The 19,775-nt window shown below is 43.0% G+C and overlaps 1 protein-coding gene across 4 annotated transcripts in view; it reads right to left on the minus strand.

Annotated features, from left to right (window-relative positions):
• Window positions 1–19,775, minus strand: part of TOM1L2 (target of myb1 like 2 membrane trafficking protein) — a 56,850-nt gene that overhangs the window by 26,719 nt on the left and 10,356 nt on the right. For all 4 annotated transcript variants that reach the window (XM_068207217.1, XM_068207219.1, XM_068207218.1 and 1 more), the window contains exons 2-7: window positions 11,040–11,124; window positions 10,023–10,101; window positions 8,275–8,424; window positions 3,958–4,092; window positions 2,873–3,031; window positions 2,081–2,197 (exon numbers count right to left, since the gene is read on the minus strand). In XM_068207217.1, the coding sequence (XP_068063318.1) occupies window positions 2,081–2,197; window positions 2,873–3,031; window positions 3,958–4,092; window positions 8,275–8,424; window positions 10,023–10,101; window positions 11,040–11,124 (725 nt within the window). The remainder of the gene's footprint in view (window positions 1–2,080; window positions 2,198–2,872; window positions 3,032–3,957; window positions 4,093–8,274; window positions 8,425–10,022; window positions 10,102–11,039; window positions 11,125–19,775) is intronic.

The raw sequence follows: 19,775 nt of genomic DNA on the forward strand, positions 1-19,775 counted from the left end.
GAGACACACAGAAATGTTCCCTTCCACTGACAGGACGGACAAGAGACTGCACAAAGGCAATGGGGAGTTTCAGAAGAACATTTTAAGGAATGCAGAGGGAGGGCATTTATTTTAAAAGCCTCTCATCAAGAAATCTAGATTTTAGTTTGTCTAGACCAGCAGTTCTCATGCTTCCAGGACATCTCTTCCATCACCAAATACTTAGTAGAATTCTGTAGTCCTGAAAGGCCTCAAGACCAAAGGCCAAACTGGTCTGCTGAGGAGAACAGCAAGAAGAAACATGACGTATGGCAGAGTGCCTCTGATCAGGCCAACGGTTTTACTTCAATAAGCACTGACATTCCAGCTAAAGCATGTCCCTCTGTCATCTTCCACTCCTCCCAGCTCCACTTCACAGCAAAAATTCAGCACTAAACAAGGATGACTTGTTGGTACACAGCCTTCAGGATGAAAGCAAAAATGTGTTTGTTTTCCTTGCATGGTCTGACATCCTAAGCTCTGGATAAATTTCACCTAGTGCAATCCAGCTGCCTTAACAGCTTGAGGAATGTGTTCTCCAATGTCAGTTTTGATCCCATCACTTTCGAAGCAGATTGTGACATTTCAGAGGTTTGTTTGCTGCCTTTCCGAGAGGGCTGACAGTACCTATCTATTCTGCTCAGAGCTGGCTCTCTCACAGGCTGTTTACATTTGATTGTTGGAGAAAATGTCAGGAATTATTTAAGGAGGAGGGCTATATAAACCTCAAAGCAAGGAGTCCTTGCATGCAGCACCCAGCTCACAGCTCTCAAAAGGCTAACCATCCTTTGTGATCAAAAACGGGTTCTCCCCAGCTCTGTGATTCAGATTTAGGCTGCATCAGTCACAGAAGGGAACCAGCTGGAATAAAGAATCGTTGCTGTCACTCCATTTTATGATCAAGTTCTTTCACCTTAAAGCTGTGCTCTAAGGTTAGGCTGTCAAGATGCTGGTGGTTGTTTCTCAGCGTAAGCAAACTGTTCGATTTCGGCCTGTCATGGTTTTCTGGAAGCTGCTTTTGTTATGAGCAGTTCGACCCAAATGGGCAGTGACTGAAAGGCTCTTTATTGCAAAGCCTCTCATCAGCTGCCATGATGGCTCTGAGACAAACACACAATGCCACTGCATGGGAGAGACCAGTTTTTGGATGGATTTCAAACTCTGATGTATCACAGAGAGCAATTCCCTGCCTTCCTCCGAACGGATTGCTGTGGGAGCCCATCCTCCCTGCTGGAGGATCACAACAGAAGATTATTTCTGAAGCTGTGGAAAGGCAAATCCCACCTTAAGGGCAGCAGCTGGAATGTCAGATCGCAATGCTCCTCATCTGTGGGACTCTGTGACTTTCCTCAGCCACAAGGCCACCCCACGACCACTAGCCTTGGGAAATAGGTGTGAAGCCTGAGACACGAGCTCAATTTATACTGTTTTCCCTCTTGAGATGCACAGTGCTGTACTGGATTGAGATTTTCCAGCAGAGAAATCCCTCCTGATTACACAGTCTAGCCCTCTGAACTTACCACATGCCTTCACCCGAGCACCTGCACTAAGACACCACACCTTCAGGAAAACACATCTTCTGGAAAGACAATTAGCTCCTAGGTAAGATTGCAAGTGGCAGAGGATCCACAGACCCTTAGCATTCTTTAGTCCAGATGGAAATATGGAGTGCTTTTTCCTGCCTAGTGACTGGGAATGTTTTGACACTGTACAAGTGGTGATGGGGGGTGTACAAGAAGCAGGAATGATCAGGGCTTACAGAACCTGTGGCAATTGTAAGCTGCTTAGTGGTAAAGGAGACCTGATATTCAACACTGGGGAAAATTTCTAGCTACACAAAGAGGAAAGCACTGGAACAAGTTTCAAGGGCAGTCAGGAAATCCTCGTCACTGGAACCTTTAACAAATGAATAAAATCAAGCGATGGCACTTGCCAGGGTCAGGCACAGCCCAGATCCATTATGAACCCAAGCATGAGCTGTGAAGTGAGCTACAACAAAACACACCCCCCAGAGAAACACAAGCACAGGAAGGATCAGAAACATATTTCCTAGGAAACTTACCTGGAGTAACTCAAGGTCTGAGGAATCCTCTTGTCCAGGTACCATTTCTGTCAGCATTTCAGACATCACTTTAGTATTCCCACGAACAATATCCAGCTCACTGCGCAGCCGGGCAATCTAAATCGGGGTAACAAGACAGCAAAACACTGCATAATCTTTTAGTTGAAGCAGTTCATTTTCAAGAGCTGACTGCAATATCTCTGGTTCTGTCTGACTTGATATCTCAGGCTCCAGACATTCTAGCAGGGAAAAAACCAAATAAGATAAAAAGTTTACCCAGGAGAAAAGGAAGAGAAAAAGAGAAGAATTATCATCACAAACCCAGATGTGCTGTGTCTGTATGGAAGGGAAGCAATTGCAAACAGCACCTAAAGCCAGACCTTGGCTGTGGTGCCTCATTCCAGTGTGGGGAAAGATGTACACATTTTAAGTAGAATCTTTGTCTCTGAAGTTATCATTTTGCAAGGAGAAAAAAATCCTGTATTAGGGCATTTGCAAGGGCTTGACTTCCTGCATCTGTGACATTCTGTGCCTTGAAAGGAGAAGGGCTAATGGGAATAACTGCTAAAATGCTGCTGAGAAAGCTGGACCAGCAGATTGTGCTGCCATTTACCAGGCCACAGAGACACATCCAAAGCCCAGATTTTACAGTATAACAGGAAGAAAGATTACTAAGTAGAGCCAGACCTAGCAGACAAAGTCCCAAGAGTTAAAATGAAAGTTCCTCTGCAAATTAATTTCTAATTTTATTTGCTGCAAGAGTCTCACTTGAAAGAATCAACATGCCAATACCTGTTCAGAATTAGCAGTGATGGGACCAGTCACACTCAAGGCTGGGGCCTGAGGAGCAGAATACGCTGTTGGAGAGGACGAAGAGTAAGAACTGCTGCTCATCCTTTGCTGAGACTGGGAATTGTGCATGTTTGCTGCAGGATCAACTTCAGGAACACTCTGCCACATCAGAAAGACAAGAGTTCAAAAGCTGAGCTGGGACAGCACTTGCTTTGTCAGCAACCTCAGGCCAAACAGGCTCAAATATAGAACATAATTGCCCCTTGTGGGAAAGGTCAGTGCAGCTACTAGAAAAGACTGGCAGCTCCAAAAATCCTCCAAGCCCATATATTTTGACCCAACCCACAAGCATTTAAGTCCATTTAGTTTTACAAGAAAAGTGAGAAGCAAAATAAAAACAAGAGCCAAAGAGAAATAGTTATAAATTATTTTAAACTAGGAATTAAGTTGCAAGCTTCCAAAAAATGATGTGATACGTAGATACTGAATTTAATTAACCTTGACACAAGAATTGTAATCTCTCAGTCCTTGATCACTTGCATTTGCCGCTTCAAAGATTCATTAACTTCAGTTTTCAGAGTGAATAATCAGAACACCTGTGATCATTAAGTTACTTCCAAGCAGCAGTTCTGTCGACTTTCCAGACCTAACTTTCCAGAGGTGTGAAGTTCTCACATTACTGTGGGATCAGAGAGATACAGACTCTATCCCTAATAGACAGGCAGACCTTGGCTCCTGGTTATCCCCAATAGGAGCAACCACACTTTTGAGCAAAAGAAGTAAATCTCAATCATAAATCCTGCTGGGCTCTCTTTGAACAAATTAGCTGCATTTGTTTGGTGGTCTTATGGTACAAGATTAAATGTAACAATTTACAACTTCTCAGATTGATGATTGACTCAAGGGAGGAGATAGCTTATCAGTCTGTATTATGCCTCTTACATACCCTTTCACTATTAAAATGTCCTTCCAGGAGTGAGAAAATGAGCCAAATTCAGAGAAATGGGGAGGGGAAAAACGAGTAGTTATCCAACTATTTAGACATGCTGGGAAAACACCCCCGGAATTGCAAGGCTGTAGCTTACCCTCTGTGGTGTGTGTATTGGAGACAGAGCATCAAGATCTGCCATGGGGAACTCGATGCCTTTCCTCTTGAGTTCTTCATAAATATGCACTACTCCAGTTAAATCAGGGCTACTTCGGAAGGCATCGGCCCAAGCCTGGAAAACACGAGGGATTATCCAGAAACCTTCCAAATGAAGCTCCAGCCTCACCCTGACCTCAGATACTGACTGTAAAAGCTTTCACAGATTTCAGCTTCAAAGGAAAATCGGACTCATCAGACCTGGTCTAAAAGGTCCTGCAAGTATTAAGACAGTCACCTATATATTTTATTCAGAGACAAAACAGAAAGGAACCCAGTAGAGAGTAGCTGTGAGTAGCTCCTGACATCATCAAAATCTGTGAACATACGTGAAAGTCTCTTCCCATCTCCTCTCCTCAGCAGGGATTGATGCTGATATTTTCTGGCATATTGTTCAGCAAATGATCCACCAGAAAAGGTCTGTGTGAAAGATTCAACAGATCTAACCAAAATTCACAAAGCTGTACAATCATCTTAAGTAATCCCCATTCATTTTGTGAAACATCCTCATTTGTTGCCAAAGGAAAAGCACAGCCACCAAGTTGTCTTCAGTGTTTTATCTGGACCAGACTTAAATGGAAAAAAAAAAAGGTCCTTTCTGAGGTTCTTGTCTTGTGAAAGAGACAGTCCCCTGAGCAGCTGAACTAACGACGCCTGGGTTCTGACAGAGCATATCCAACACTCAAGGCACCCCAGTGGCACAAAGGACGAGTTTAAAAGAGAGAAATTCCCACAGCCAGAACATTCATAATGTCTCTCCTGCATGAATTCTCTGGTGTCTAAAAAGACTTCAATTCACATTTGAGCTTCTCCTTCAGTGGGAGTACTAAGTGCTTCTCTTGGCTAGCCAGCCTCCTGCACTCATGAAGCTGCTGGGAGCACAGGATGCTAAAAGCCTCAACCCCTTTCACTTGTGTTGGAAATGAATCAAATATTAAAAAGGTAGAGGAAGGAAAAACTGAAATATTATGACTCAATTAAAAAATGAAGCATTCCACAAACCCCCACATGTGTGGAGCAGGGTATCAGTGTGCTGGATCCAGAACTACTGTGAGACGCATGTGGGCTCAAAACTTAATTCATTTAGTCATCACTTTTACACTAGTTCTTTGACTATTTTTACTTTAAAAGCTCTTTGAACCATTTTGTATATTTGAGAGGACAGAAATCCAAGACAGCAAAGACAAGAAATAATATTAATTTTTAACTTGCATTCCTATCCTGTTCAATTCTAAGAAAGAGCATTTCCTACCATCCGTGCCCAGGAGACAATCCATTATCAGGCGCAAGCAGACAATCCTGGGTTTGCTTCTCAGCTTTGTAAAGAGTAAATTAACTGCATCAACTGTTCTGATGCAGTGCAAGTCCAAACAGCCCTGCCTGAGCCAGGGAAAACAGCTCTGACAGCACACAGCCATTGTTTCCTTGGAACTGACCTTCCAAAACATCCCCAATTCTGATGGAGGTTTTGACTGCACAAGTAACTCCACCTTTGCCATTTCACTGCCTTTTCAATTTACATCAGAAGCCATCTGAATGATGCTTCTACATAATGGTGTTCACCACTTCAACTCTATTTGCAAGCAAAAGTGAAAAGTGTTAGGCAAGAGATGTTCTATTTAATAAACATCACTTGAAAGAAACTTAGAGGGAAAAATATGCTGCATTCCATCCCCAGTTTTTAGTGAAGCGTTTTTGTCCAGGAGGATGTACTAATGCATCCCCTCTTTCATTGGCTTCCTGTGGATTTTGCAAAATGATCACATTTCATCTGCACTCCACCTTTTAAAAATATTCTCTCTTCTGCAATTCTCTTCCCTGGAGAAAGGAGACACTTCCATCTGTATTCTTCTTCACCTGAGCTGGGAGCATTACCTACATTAGTGTGTCTCAGAGGTCACAAGCAGGACAGGCACTATTGTCCTAAGTGCTGTCTACACACATTGTAAGACAATCCCTGTCCTAGACAGCTTACAACCCAACTAGGCAGCTGCAATATTAGCTCTGCTTTATGGATAAGGAGCTACACTAGAGCTTAGGAGACCTGCCCATTGTCCAAACACGTGTAGGACAGAGGGGAGATTGAATTCAGAGCTTCTGTAACTTTGGGCCAGACTATCAAATGTAGATACTTCCGGATAAATCCCACTTGGATCCTCAGTGTGCCCAAAAGGTCACATAAATACCATTGTAAATCCAGCCACTGGGACCATCCCAGTGTTTGGACACTGGGTGACAGGCCAGCTCTTACCAGGGCACAGTGACAAGGAATATTTCCAAGGCCTCCTAGCAAGGTGAAGAAGGAAGGAAAAGCACTATGTAAAGTATGCTAATTCATGTACACTGGGAAATAGATTGAGAAAGTGAGACACAAGATGCTCAACATCTCAAAACAAGTCTCTAGATAAGAAACTGGATGGCAGCTTTATCTCCCCTTGTTATGGAAAGGCCCATGAATTTCACAGCTGTGTGCCTGAAGACATGTGCTGTTTGTACAGCTCTCTTCCAAGTCTGGGCTATTAATCCTCATTTCCGTTCTTATTAATTCTCCAATTAAAAAAACCCTGGATACAGAAAGGGATAAATACAATGTTGGTGGGGCAAAGCTGAGATCAGCCCTCTGGGACAGGGTTAACTCCAACCCCAGGGAGCTCTACAGAGCACAGCCTAAGCTGAGTGAAGCTGTCACGGGGTATTTTGGGGGGGTGTGTCCATAGGGCACCTGGGATGAGTGACTGCCATCACTCTTCCAAACTTGTCAGGCAGTCTGGAAAACAAAGTCCCCTACCACCTCCAGCTAAAGAGACACGAACAGAACCCACCCACAGGCAACCTTCATAATTTTCAGGCTTTTTATATCAAAAGGCATTAAGTACCCAGAGTGAGGCTTTTAGCTCTATGCACGAAGTCTCCTCAGATAAAGCTCTGTTTAATACACTGAGGCAATGACTGTGGATTTCTGATTATGTTACAAACACTCCCATCTTAGCTGCATTCATGATTGGGAATCCATTTAATCCCAAAGCCCAGCAAAACCAACATCCCCTGAAACAACATGGAAACACACCCAGTTTGTCTTTATGGGACAGTTTTTAACCTCATCTCTTGATCACTGCATGCATCCACTCTCCCACCAAAGCAGGCAGAAACCTGAGGGCTCAGTCAGATGCACAAGAATTGCTTTTAATAATTTCATTAATTTTGTGCTACTTTTTTTAAAAGCCACAAAATCATATACCAGAAATAAAGGGACCCCACAGACCCCAACACAATGCCCACTAATTCCACCACCCTACCTATTTCCTATTCAAAAATCACTTATTCACATTGTCATGCTCTAAGGATGCCCTATCCCTGTATCCAAATAAGAAATAAAGCAGCAGAAATCCAAGTGCATGCTTTGCCATAAAAATCAGAAGTATATCTGGCAAATGATGCTGCGCATTTGTAAATACCTCCCCACAAGGAACACTGCAGCAGGTTTATATCATTTTAAATACGCAGTGTCTTTTAGTCTCTGGTGTACGCAGTAGCCTGTGGAAGCTTAGTGATAAAGCTTCCTATAATTGTCAGATTTCCTCCAGGCAGGCACCAATGTTTCCTCATGTGTGGCTAATGGTTTGTGGAATTAACACGGCTGTTTATTGTTGTGCTGCACAGAAGGAGAAGTGGCAGACAGGCCCATGTCTGAACTTCCCACTGCAGGCAAGGATCTGACAGTGTGCTTTTACTGCACAATAACCACGGAAAAGACACCAAAACCATTTTAATTCCTATATGGTCATTTACTCTTCTATAACCATCTCTGAAAGGAATGCATAATGCTTTCAAGTGGAGGGAAACAGCTCCATTTTCCAGTCAGGGAAACAGACACAGAAAGGCAAGTGTTCTGCAGCTGACACCAAAAGCGCAATCCTCTGAAATCTCCTGGCCTCAGATGACAAGCTCATCACCGAGGCAAGTCTCCAGCTTCCAGATATGACTGCTAAATTGCAAAAGCATCAATTTACCTTTTATTAAATCCTCCTGTTTTAGCATGGTACCCCTCTAACTAGAATCCAGACAGTTCTCCCTGGATAAAATATCTACGTGTGTTCATGTCTGCTTTCCCCCATCAATCTGGATATATTGTTTGAGTTTATACATAAAAAACTTGCCACATTTTTAACGATGACAGCATGTTTAGTGATGCGTGGCATCAAAGCAGACAGTCCTTATTTCAGGCAGCAACATATGGAAGCAGAGACAAGCTGTGTACCTGAATCAGTGCTAGGACTTTATCCTGTACTATAGTAGGGGGGTTGTTCTTGGGTGAGATGATTTTCACCAGAACTCCATCGATGAAGTCACGGTTTGCCACCAAGACATGGAAGCGATGGCCACAGTTCTTCACACAGGTCTCCAACACCTACACACACAAAAAAACCCAACATTCATTGTTGGAGCAAAGCTTGATCATACATACACACAGCACCAGATTTTAAAATTTATTTTAGATTTTTTGATAGGAGGGTGAGAAGATAGAAGGGTGATTACACTTATACTCTTACTACTTCTCTTCTTCCTCAGTTTTGCCAAAAAACTTCTCTACACACACATTCAGCTGTTCCTCACCCACTGTTAACATATTGGGCATTTTTGTGATCCACCTTTCCTGTTTTCAAGGTAAAGAAATAGGAAGTTTCTTCGTCTTCAAAGCAGAACTTTCCAGCCAGTGCAGCTGAACAGCCAAGTACCCAGCAGCACATCAGGAGCAGGTAAGACAGAGGACATCCTGTCACAGTGAGATATTATCGTGCTGTGCCACTCCACCATTTTCTATGTGCCTGGAACACAGCTGGACCCAGTTGCTCCGAGCTATAAGCCATGTTTTAGAGTTGGGAATTCAGGTGAATGATCTTCACTCATTCAAAACACTCCCCTGTGAATGCTCTGACAGGTTATACTTTGACACATTTTCCCCCTGCAACCTAGCTGGAGGCACCTTCCACTTGCCATTCAACTGCCATGGAAGAACAGCTGTTGATTTCTCTCTGAAGAACATGATTAGCATGGAGATAAATCCAACGCGTCACTTCTCCTTACAGCCATGCCTAATAACCACTGCGACTCTGTACTGAGGAATCTGTAATTATTCTCCTCCTTCAGCTACTTTCATCAGCCATGATGACACGGGCTCATTCCTGATGGATTTTGCTCTTTCCTGCACAATGGATAATCTCATGGTTCGGACTTTGGTAATCTGTCAAAATGACAATCCAGGATAGGAAATGGCAAGAAGACAGAAAGTACGGTTACGCCTCGTCAGGGAGATGCAACAAGAGCTCTGTGAAAGAATCATGCAGATCACCTCCCCACAGCAGGATAACTCGATCTAGTTACTGCCACAGCCAGCCCAGCACCCCACTCAGGAGGGCTGTACTACCCAGGAAACCTCCAGCTAAAGCCATCAGCAGAAAAGGTCACTGCTAAATTATCCCACACCTTAGCAGTGCTGTCTAAATGCACAGAATATAATTTACACTTTATTGAGTGAAATTAGATCAGCATAAATTAATGCGTTGTCTCCTACAGAGATTCATTCACAAGGGAAATTGTGCATCAGCTACTTATGAAGCTGAAAATACGGCAAGTTCATCATCCTCACTTGCAGATATGTCCACAGCTGTTGCCTTGGAGTGGAGGAACAGTTGGACACAGGGAAATGAGAGTAGAAAGGAAAACCTCAAAGAGTAACAGACCCATTTGAGCCACACTAACTTTCCTCAGTCAGTCCTTGGGATGAATAAGAGCCATGAAAAGAAGCAGAAATCAATTGAGTCGGAAAACCGCTATGCAAAGCTTCCAGCAGCTCTCCCCAAGGAAGTGAGGAGGCAATTGGAGAGAAGAAAAGGGCAGAGCAGTGGCTGTTAAAGGAAATAGTGTGTACATTCAAGAGAGTGCCAGGAAAAGGAAAATGACAAAAGGATTCTGCCCTTTGAGGCATTCCAGCCTGCCCCCACTCACCGTCAGCGCCAGCATGACCTCTCTGTAATTTTTGTTTCCATTCAGCCTCTTCTTCAGTGCTCGAATGGCATCCTTGGGCCTGAAGGAGAAACACACCATTTTAATAGACTGCTCAGACAGGCTTTTCACATCCCATAAACTGTGGGAAAATTAATCCTTTGCCATTTTCAGCTGGACATAAGCATGTGGGTTAACTTCAGATCATCTGACTACAACCAAATCAGGGTTATGGAGAAATATGTGAGGAGACAAGGTACCACAGAAGTCAAGACTGGAGGAATGCCCCAAGTCTCCAAAAATTCAGGCTGTTGATTAGGCAGGGAAGACTGACAGCCACTCTGACAAGCCCATGGAGTAAGAGCAGTGATCAGTTCTGCAGACTGCAAGCAGCAAAGCTTTCTGGTGCTGGAGGTGTGTCAGAAAAGCTATCTACACAAATAGCTGAAAGTAAAGGCATTGCAAAGAGATACACCTGCTGAAAAACAAAGGTGGCACCCTCTCCAAAAAGTTTTTCATGCCAGCCCTCCCAAGCAGAGACTGACCACAGTAAGTATCACAGAATCATTTGGGTTGGAATGGCCCTCTTAGATCATTGAGTCCAACCATGAACTCGGCACTAAGCCCACCACTATACTACCTCCCAAAATGCCACATCCACGTGTTTTTTGAATGCTTCCAGGAATGGTGGTTCCACCACTTCCCTGAGCAGCCTGACCCAATGCCTGACCACCCTCTGAGTGAAGAATTTTTTCCTAATATGTCAGCTAAGTAAGTTGCTCTCCTGGCACAACTTGAGGCCATTTCCTCTTGTCCTGAATCCTACAGGTAGTGCATCATAAAGTATTTTCTGAGAGCAGGAGAGGTCTAAGGAGCAGGAAAACCAAGCAACTGATCTGCAAACTGCATTCAAACCATGAGCATCTGCCCCCAGCCTTGCTGCACCTCCTCACATGCTGAGTGCAACTAGAGGAAGACTGTGTTCAGGGACCTTTCCAAGTCTGCTGAAATGGCACATACCCTTCTTCTGTCTCGTTGATAATATCACAGATCTCCATGTTAAGTGTCCAGTCTTCACTCTGCAAAGAGCCATCTGTGGCCTTTTCTGTGAAGTAAAGAAAAATAAATCTTTTCACATCTTCCTGATTAGGTCTATACCTCAATCCATCTTCAGTTACTCCGAGCTGAAACTATTCAGCAACAGACAGAAAAAGACCAAATCCCTGCTGGCAGTAAACAATGTCAATCCTTCCATCCTGGTTTTAGGGATCAGCACAGAGGTTTCCAGACAGAATCAATTATCCCTCCAGCCCACATAGATGGGCTGTTCTTCAAAGACTCCTGAATTCCTGGGAGAGTAGGAAAATGTCAGCTAATTCCAATTTGAACTCTTCAGATGCTGCATTGCTGGCAAGTTATGAGCTAGGAAAATATCCCCCCAAAACCAGCATGACCTCCTCCCTGTTTCAGCAGGTAATACCTCCACATGAATTGAGAGAAGAAAAATAGCAACCTGGAGACAGAATTCAAGGAATTTCAGCATGAAAAGACCCACCAGCACGTGAAAACATTTGGCACATAACAGTTCAGGTCATGGTATCATGACATCTGTCCCATGCTATGTCCCTCTCCATGCTGGGGCTCTGTACACACCTCCCAAGCTCTGCCTTCCTCCCAGATCTTCCCTCATTATTTGTGTGGCAGGTTAAGTCACTCTGGCATCACTCAATTCCCAGGGAAGGATGACCTATAGCACTGTGACAGTGGCAGATGCCAACTGTTGGCAGTTTAATTTATAGATGTCTGCAGGAGTAGCATAACCATAACTTGTAGTAATCAGTTGACAAGAACTATTTCCTCCTTGGGATTTCCTCCTAAATCAATATAGTTCTGTCTAGCAGTGCCTGGAACATCCCTGGAATTTTTCACACTCCTCACTTGCAGCATTCAGATCCTATCTGCTACCCACAGTCAGGAATGATGTCAAGTTGAACGTAAAGCCTGTCACTAGAAAGATCTAGAAAGGAGACCTTTGAGCTAAGCATGACCTTCTCTAAATTACTCTGGGCTCTTCTACAGATCCCTGGCATGCAATGCTGGAAGACAAAGAGGGTAAGCAAACCCACTTTTAAACATTTCAAAGCAGAAACAAAATCACAGGTACCATCTTCTCCAACTATCCTTCTGCCTACATCTAACCTCAATCTGTACCCCAGGACAAGGCAGATTCTGTTTGGAATGACCAGGCTCCAAGGACTTCACACATCTCTTTTTGTTTACCAATAGTGTTTTTTTTCCTATTAATATTTCCATCACTGTGACTGAGGATACAGATGCCCACAGGCCATAATTATTTGGGGACATTATTTGGAGAAAGACTGTGCCTGGGTAATTCAAGTTTCAGTGACTTGTCTACACCAAAATTGTGGTTAAAGCAGCTCCACCAAGGACAGCAATTACAGAAGTTTGAGACAAACCAGACAGCTGTGCAAAACCCCAGAAGGGAGAGCTGAACAGAAGGGAGAGGACATCATGGAAAAGGAGATTATGGAACGGGAAAACATTTGTTACAGACCTCACTTCTCATTCTGAGAAGCAGCACTGCAATGTACCCATTGGTACCAATTGGGAGGGAATGGAAGCTGAAAATCTCCCAGCTGGATCTTTTTCAGCCATCATCCCCTCATGGTAAAGTTCACGTTGGTCAATGAAAGTTCTTTATGCTTGAGAGATGCACAGCCTCCATAATGTCCAATAAATACTGGACAGGTTACTGAGTATTTTTAATTTACTGCATTTACAGTGCAGGCAGAGCTGTTTAATGTTTTCTAGGATACAGGAATTTATCTTTGTGCAAAGCTACTTGCAAGAATCACTTCTCTTAGTTGCTTTGTGTTCTTAGAGTCTACATAAGGTTTTATTGCTACAGAATGTGATCTGCTTTCACCTCCATATAGTCCTTATTGCTTAAGAAAACATTTTATTCAACATTAGAAAAAAAACCCTTAACACTCAGAGATAAAAAACCCCATGACTACATCTGATATGCTAGAGAAGGTGATCCCCAGAGCTGCAAAGGATTTACAAGCCAAATGCTCCAAAATAAGAGATTGTGCCTTAAATAGAGAGTATTCCTTAAGCTGGGCACATCATTTGTTTCCTTAATCTTAAACTGTATTAACAAATTTGTGTGTTCTTGACAGTATTTGGCATCAGGCAGCAACTTAGCAATGTTTATTCTCTCTGGTCCGCTATAATCACTTTTTATATGATTTTGGAAAATGCTGATCCTGCACAAGATTGTGCTGGCAGCCAATTCACTCGCTGGTCTTGTAAAACCCACGGATTTAAGGTTTATTTTGACAAAATGTGGATATGGCAGCACTCCATAGGTAAAAAAAAGTGATATTTTGAAGATAGCAGAGTAAAGAGATGCTGCTGCATCACTGTACAGAGGTTAGCACTAGAATGCTCAACTGTGGTCCCTGATAACCTTGGTCATATTCCCTTTTTGAGATACTCCAGTGAAAACAAAATCCCCTTTCTCCCAAAAAACTTGGTTGCTACCTTTTTATTTTTGCATTTCTGCATACACAGCTGAGACTGTGTGGGTTTAAGACATAACAGTTGCCTTCTTGAGAATTAATTCTTTTCCCCTTGGGTAATTTTTAATTCGAGTAAGAGTCAGAAGCTAATTTTAGTCTCTTCTTCAGCAACAGAGAGCACACGAGCACTTGTCATCTGGAGTTGTGTGTCCTTTGTAGGGTGTGTGACCCAGATTTGCTGCTGCAGTGCTCTCTCAGCTGTACAAAGGAGCTCACTGGCTGCAGAGAAGGTTTGGGTGGGATTTGCCTGAAGAGCAGTATTGTGCTATGACGAACTGAGAGCCTGCAGAGCTCTTCTGGAGCAAACACACAGCAGGTTGTAGTTCTGGATTTCTAGAGAAACAGCTCTGCCTGCACTCAGCTGTAGGAGAATCCCTACCCAACATAACCAAAATGCAGGAAATTAAAAATACTCAATAACCTGATCAGTATTTCATGGACATTTTGGAAGGCTCCTCCTCAAATAGCACCCAGACACGAGTGACAAAATTAAACAGATTTTGGAAACTAACACAGGACAGCAAAGGAATGGCATGCAAATCATGCAAGTCCCCTTTGGAAGAGTAATCAGTTCCTCAACCTCTTTCAGACCCGTTAAAAGGCACCAGCTCATTCACACATGAACTCTGGAATGTGACCAAAGGATTCCAGGGTGCAATAAGAAATGTTAAGAGGGAAGGTGATGAGGAGGAGTTTGCCCTGAACTGAAGAGTTTGTGGTATAGTTTAATTGCATCACAGAAGGGCTGGCAGCTCCCAGCCTGGTGCCAAGGGCTCCTTGCACAGCTCCTGACTCGGGAGCAGCTCTGAGCCCTGGGATAATGCTGGGTTTGTGTCTCACACAGAGACACGATACCACCACTGAGGTTATCAGAAAGTCTCTCTCTGAAACAAGATGCTATCAGTTCCCACCACGTGTCCCAAATTAAAGCATAAATGTTCTGGTGGGAAGAAAGACAATCTGGCACTCCATGCCTGACACACAGCAGACCTTGGGCACTGCCTATGCACACACAGCATCAGCTTATCTGTAGTCTGTGAGGGAAAGGAGAAAAAACGGTGCTATTTTCTTCATTCACACTTTCCCTCTGAGATCCAACTCTTGTGGCCAAATTTCCATGCTCTGCCAAATGGCAATATCAGCATTTCCCTGCTCATGCTGACATCCTGTAGCATTTACAGCACTCAGAGGGTTCAGCAGTGTAAAGCTCCCAGTACAAACAGTCTCGGTGCACACACCCACAGCCAAACCTCTGCCCAAACAACCTGCTCTGACCTGAGGTGTCACCACAAGGAAACCAGGTTAGAAATTCCTGTACAATCACCACGTAACAAACAGGTTACGCAGGGCAGGGCAGGAATTAGCTTCTAAATGCAGGAAGAAAATAGAACAACTTTTATCACCCATCCTGAAACCAGGTCAAAAGCGGCCTCACAGAGAAACACTAACACTGGTTATCCTCAAGAAGCTCTTCTCGGCTCTCTTCAATCCATACCACTGCTCCATGTGCATGTTTGTACAGCTGAGATTGGAATTCTGACTGCTGGAAGCACTGAGAGCAGCTATTCCAGTCTGAATGATGACAGCACCAGGGTAAAAGTCTCTCCAAAAGTCCATCTATAAGTACCAGCCTTTATGGTGCTGTAGAATGATCTTGGGATAAAAGGCAAAAGGGAAAGTTAAATGTGGCACTTGCTAGAAATAACATTAAATGGAAAGGACACAACTGCAGTTTTCTGTTTGAATATCAGATTCTCATGAATGAACAGATCTTTATGTTCAGAAAACTCACAGTTTTCTCTCTTGGGTCTTCTCCAGATGTTGCTCCAGAGACTCTCGATTCATACATTTGGGATGAACGACACACACAAAATCACCTTCTATTTATGCAAGACACATGCACACAAGTGCACTGTGATAGAGAGATCCAAAACCAAGAAAGCTCCAAGTCCAAACTTCTCCCCTTCCCTCCAACAGCGTTTGGTGTTCAAATAGCATAAAACATCTTAGGGTTTGCGGTTGTTTTTGCTTTTTTTGCTTGCAAGTTCATAAGATTGCAGATCTTAGATCTTTGTCTTGTCTCTTAACAGTCCACCTGCCTACCAGCTGTGCTCCACCACTGAAATTAGCAAATCAAACAGTCAGATATGTTATATTTCACTCTGCATAACAGGGATCAGAAGGAGCCACAGTAACAGCAGGGTTTTGCTTCCATCCTTCTGGCTCCCCTCCCTTCAATGCAGCATTGCTCTCTCAGAAGCGAGGGGCATCAGCTGAGGGTAAAAGCAAAATGCTTTTACAGACTGGGCTTTCAGGAAAATAGCAAGAGTTTTGCAAGGCAATGCAAACCAGACAAGATTGCTCAAATGATCTCTGAGCTGTAGCTTATAGAACTGTTTTACACTTCAAAGCACCATTACATTTTGTGACTGCAGCTGTCTCCCTTGGATTCAATCATCAATGACCCCACAGCACCATCAATAAGATCCAGGGAAAGACCATACAGAGGCCATAGAAACATATTTCAGCTGTCCAAGTAAAATGAAGATAAGACCTAAGACCAAAGACCTCCAGCACTCACAAAGCTGCTGAATTCAAGGCATCTCACTTGGGAAACAGACACACTCAAATAACACACTTGGATACTCCTGGACCCAACAGACTGTTCTTGTTTCTCTATATTTGCTTTTAAAAAGACAGTCACGGCCACTTAGACATTATGGTAACCAACAGGAGGATTGTTCCTTTTTATCGAAACGCTCCTATTAAAATATAAATGTGACTCATTCAAAATTCAAGATCAAAACTCAGCTCTGGAGTGACTTACTCATAAAACCCTGCCAGCTTCTTTGTTAGAGCGCGCAGCTCCAAGAGCATTTTTCAATTAGCCACCTCACTGCTCCAAGTCCTTTTTCTACATTCCTTATTTCACACTGCTCTGAAAATGCTGAGCTTCACACTTCCAAGGAAAAAGCCAGTCAGCTAGAACAAACGGGCTCAATCTGAACGGCAAAGCACTACAGAAAATGTGATTTGGGTTGGACTGCTGCAGCACCGGCCATCCACTTGTCAGGACCACTGCGATTTTTCACTTGGCTTTTAGCTATGCTCACACTAAAACTCTTTGGGATCAAATAATTTATCTTCCATTCATTGTTTTGCCAAAGTTTCTGGTGCTGAATAAATGAATAGTTGGCAATGGCTGCAGAGTCTATGTTAAAATAAAATAAAGAGACACTGTGGACATGCACACGTGCAATCCTAAAGAGTATTTAGCTTGAGTGCTGTTGGAAAGCACAGCAGTAAACTGGGAACTGTCATTTTCTCCAATTAACTTTCAGGTTTTCTTCTTTTTGAAGGTGCCACCCAAATGCCAAACTTCCTCCAACCTGCTTTCCAGATCACACGTACCTGCAATCATGAATCTATAGTACGTAATTACTGTGCCTTTTCAAGGACCTCATGGTACTCACAGACATGCTACAACATTCTCGTGATTTAGATATGCTGCAGAAAAAAACATCACCCACAAATTCAGCCTCTCAGGTGCAGGAAACTCCAGGTGATTAACTGAGCATAGCTGCACTGCAGGTTCAGAAGCAGAGCAAGGTGAATGGATTAATACATGTTAAACAAATATTAACAGCTGTACAACAAAGAAGACTTTTCTTTCATACTCAGATCAGAGCTTCACCTGAACAAAAAGAAAACCAAAACAGAAAGCCTTATAATAATATCAGAGCAGGCAAGGGAGCAGATCAGCATGGCTCACTTAGTTTATCTCATCTCAAAGGTCTTGATACATTTGCAGGGTGTAAAACCAGTCGGACCTTCCCAGCTGCAATTGTGCTGCACAAAAAAGGCCTGGCAGGACAACCTGGTCCAGGCAGCTTCTGTACTCAGATGTCTCTCATCTCAGGCATAAATGGTAGTTTAGTCACAGTCCTTAAAAGCATTTGGAAGCTGGATCCCAAGCAGAACGGTGTGTTTCTATACAATAAAGGCTTTTGTTATGAATCTTCTCCCTGAAGTTCCCCCATCAGCAGAAATTGTTGCTGCTGACAGCAAACTCCACTGAATGACATGTGTATGTGAGTTGCTCTCTTCCAAAGCAGATGGCAGAGAGACACTACTGCTTCTTTAAAACACAGTGAAATCCATCTGACTTCCCCGTTCTACACAGCTTTAGAAACAAAGCACAGAAAGCCACCTTCCTCCCATGCCCTGACACTCATCAGAGCTCACATGTTGACCCATGTACTGTAAATAGCCGTCCTTCAGAGCGAGGTCATACACAAGCAGCTCCCAGCTCATCAAGCCATTTGCATGATTCAGAGGCACTTTTCCCCAAAATTCAGCCTTCACTGCACGTTTCCTCATCTCTTTTAACAGTGACCTTGGGTAGATTCCCACCTCGCTGCCAACCCACGATTTTCAGATGATGGTGCTACTTTCTGATTGACAAACAAGGACCTGCTCACGTCAGGAATCGATACGCCCAAGCCTTCAATCAGAAATGTCAAAGCAGTTTTAAAATCTGCACCCTGTATTAATGGATTTTAATGGATTTGAATGGAGATGTTTGATTTACAGTAGGGGAACAACAAATCAATGATCCTTTATGACATATCACATCTCGTGACAGTGTCCCCTCGTCCCGTTGTGTCGGGGGGATGATGACTTGCCACTCCACAGACATCTGTGATCTATTAGGCAACACTTCCAGCAGTTTAATATCATCCCACTCTGAGTGTCCATCTTTCTTCTCTGGATGAGAGGCACGAAAGCATGAATTAAAATCTCCTGGGTGATGAAATGGTCTCCTTCAGATTTGCCTTTTCTAAATTTAACTGTGACTGCTGCGATGCGTCCGTGCGATTCTGTGTGGGAGAATTTATCAACACGGTGTTGTTTTAACAGGTCAGTGCATCAGGATGGGTACCCAAATCTCCTCCTCCTTTGAACACTGTCCAGCAGCCAGTGTTTTATAACAAGATCATCAACATTTAGTCATTTCCACAGGCAGAATTTAGATTGTAGCCCACCAGTTGCCAAAGAGTTTTCATCCTGTTTTAGTTTCTCCGTGGAATTTGGATGGTTGGAGGGGCTACCTCATTCTTTAACTTGGGCTACCGGTTCCTTAACTGAGAATCGCAGGTATTAAAGCACTGACATACTGGATGAATAACATCTGTTGATTAACACTAGAATTACCTAAATTTTAAATTTTCTAACAGTTTTGGCCCCCCCCCCCAAAAAAAAAAAAACCAAAAAATAAACAAAGAAGCTGAAAAAAATCATCATTTTCCATGAGAGCTACTCATACAGACAGCCCCAAAAATCCAAAACCAATGACTGCATTAATTTTTCCGAATGCCAAAAAAAAACCAACTGCTAAAAAAAAAAGCAGACTCCATTAATTTTATTAGCCTTAACTTAGAAAGAGAACTCAGAGAAAGGGGCAGCTGAAAGTAGGAAAAGCAGGCTGAGAGGTATCACAATTCCATCTCCCAGCAGCACAACATGCTGTAATCACCATCAAGAGTAAGGAGGTGTCCTGATGTGTGACTATCTGCCCCATTCAGGACTTCAACAGCATCCAGTAATTACAGGTGAGCCCAAAAAAATGACTTTATGAAAAGTTATGGATGATCAGTGTGTCAGTGAGCTATATTTGAAATCTATCAGCTCTTGATGGCCAATTTTGTACTACATGAGTAAAGCAAGTTCTAATAACTCACTTGGGACTTCACTCCAGTACTTACAAGCTACGTGCTTTTCATATTCATAAAACAAAACTAATTGCCTTTCATGGATGAAATGTTCTAAGAATTTTTAATCCATGTCAGCTGCAAACTCTAAAAATCCATCCCCATATATTTCAAAATCCCCCTCCCACCTGCTCACTTATAACATGTTTGCTGCAAACAAACTATGAGGCAGAAAGAATCATCACGCTCCTACATTAGAATTATTTGTATTATTTTTTACAGGTTACTCCTAAAATCACTTGCCCACATTTTCACATGCTTAAAATAAACTGAAAATACTATTGAGTGAGGGGAAAAAATAGGTAAAATCACTCATTCCTACAAGAACAGGTTTAGCTGCTTTGCTGCAGCACGCTACACGGAATTTTTAAGCAAATGTT

The sequence above is a fragment of the Anomalospiza imberbis genome, chromosome 16 (assembly GCF_031753505.1).
Source record: "Anomalospiza imberbis isolate Cuckoo-Finch-1a 21T00152 chromosome 16, ASM3175350v1, whole genome shotgun sequence".
NCBI lineage: Eukaryota > Metazoa > Chordata > Aves > Passeriformes > Viduidae > Anomalospiza > Anomalospiza imberbis.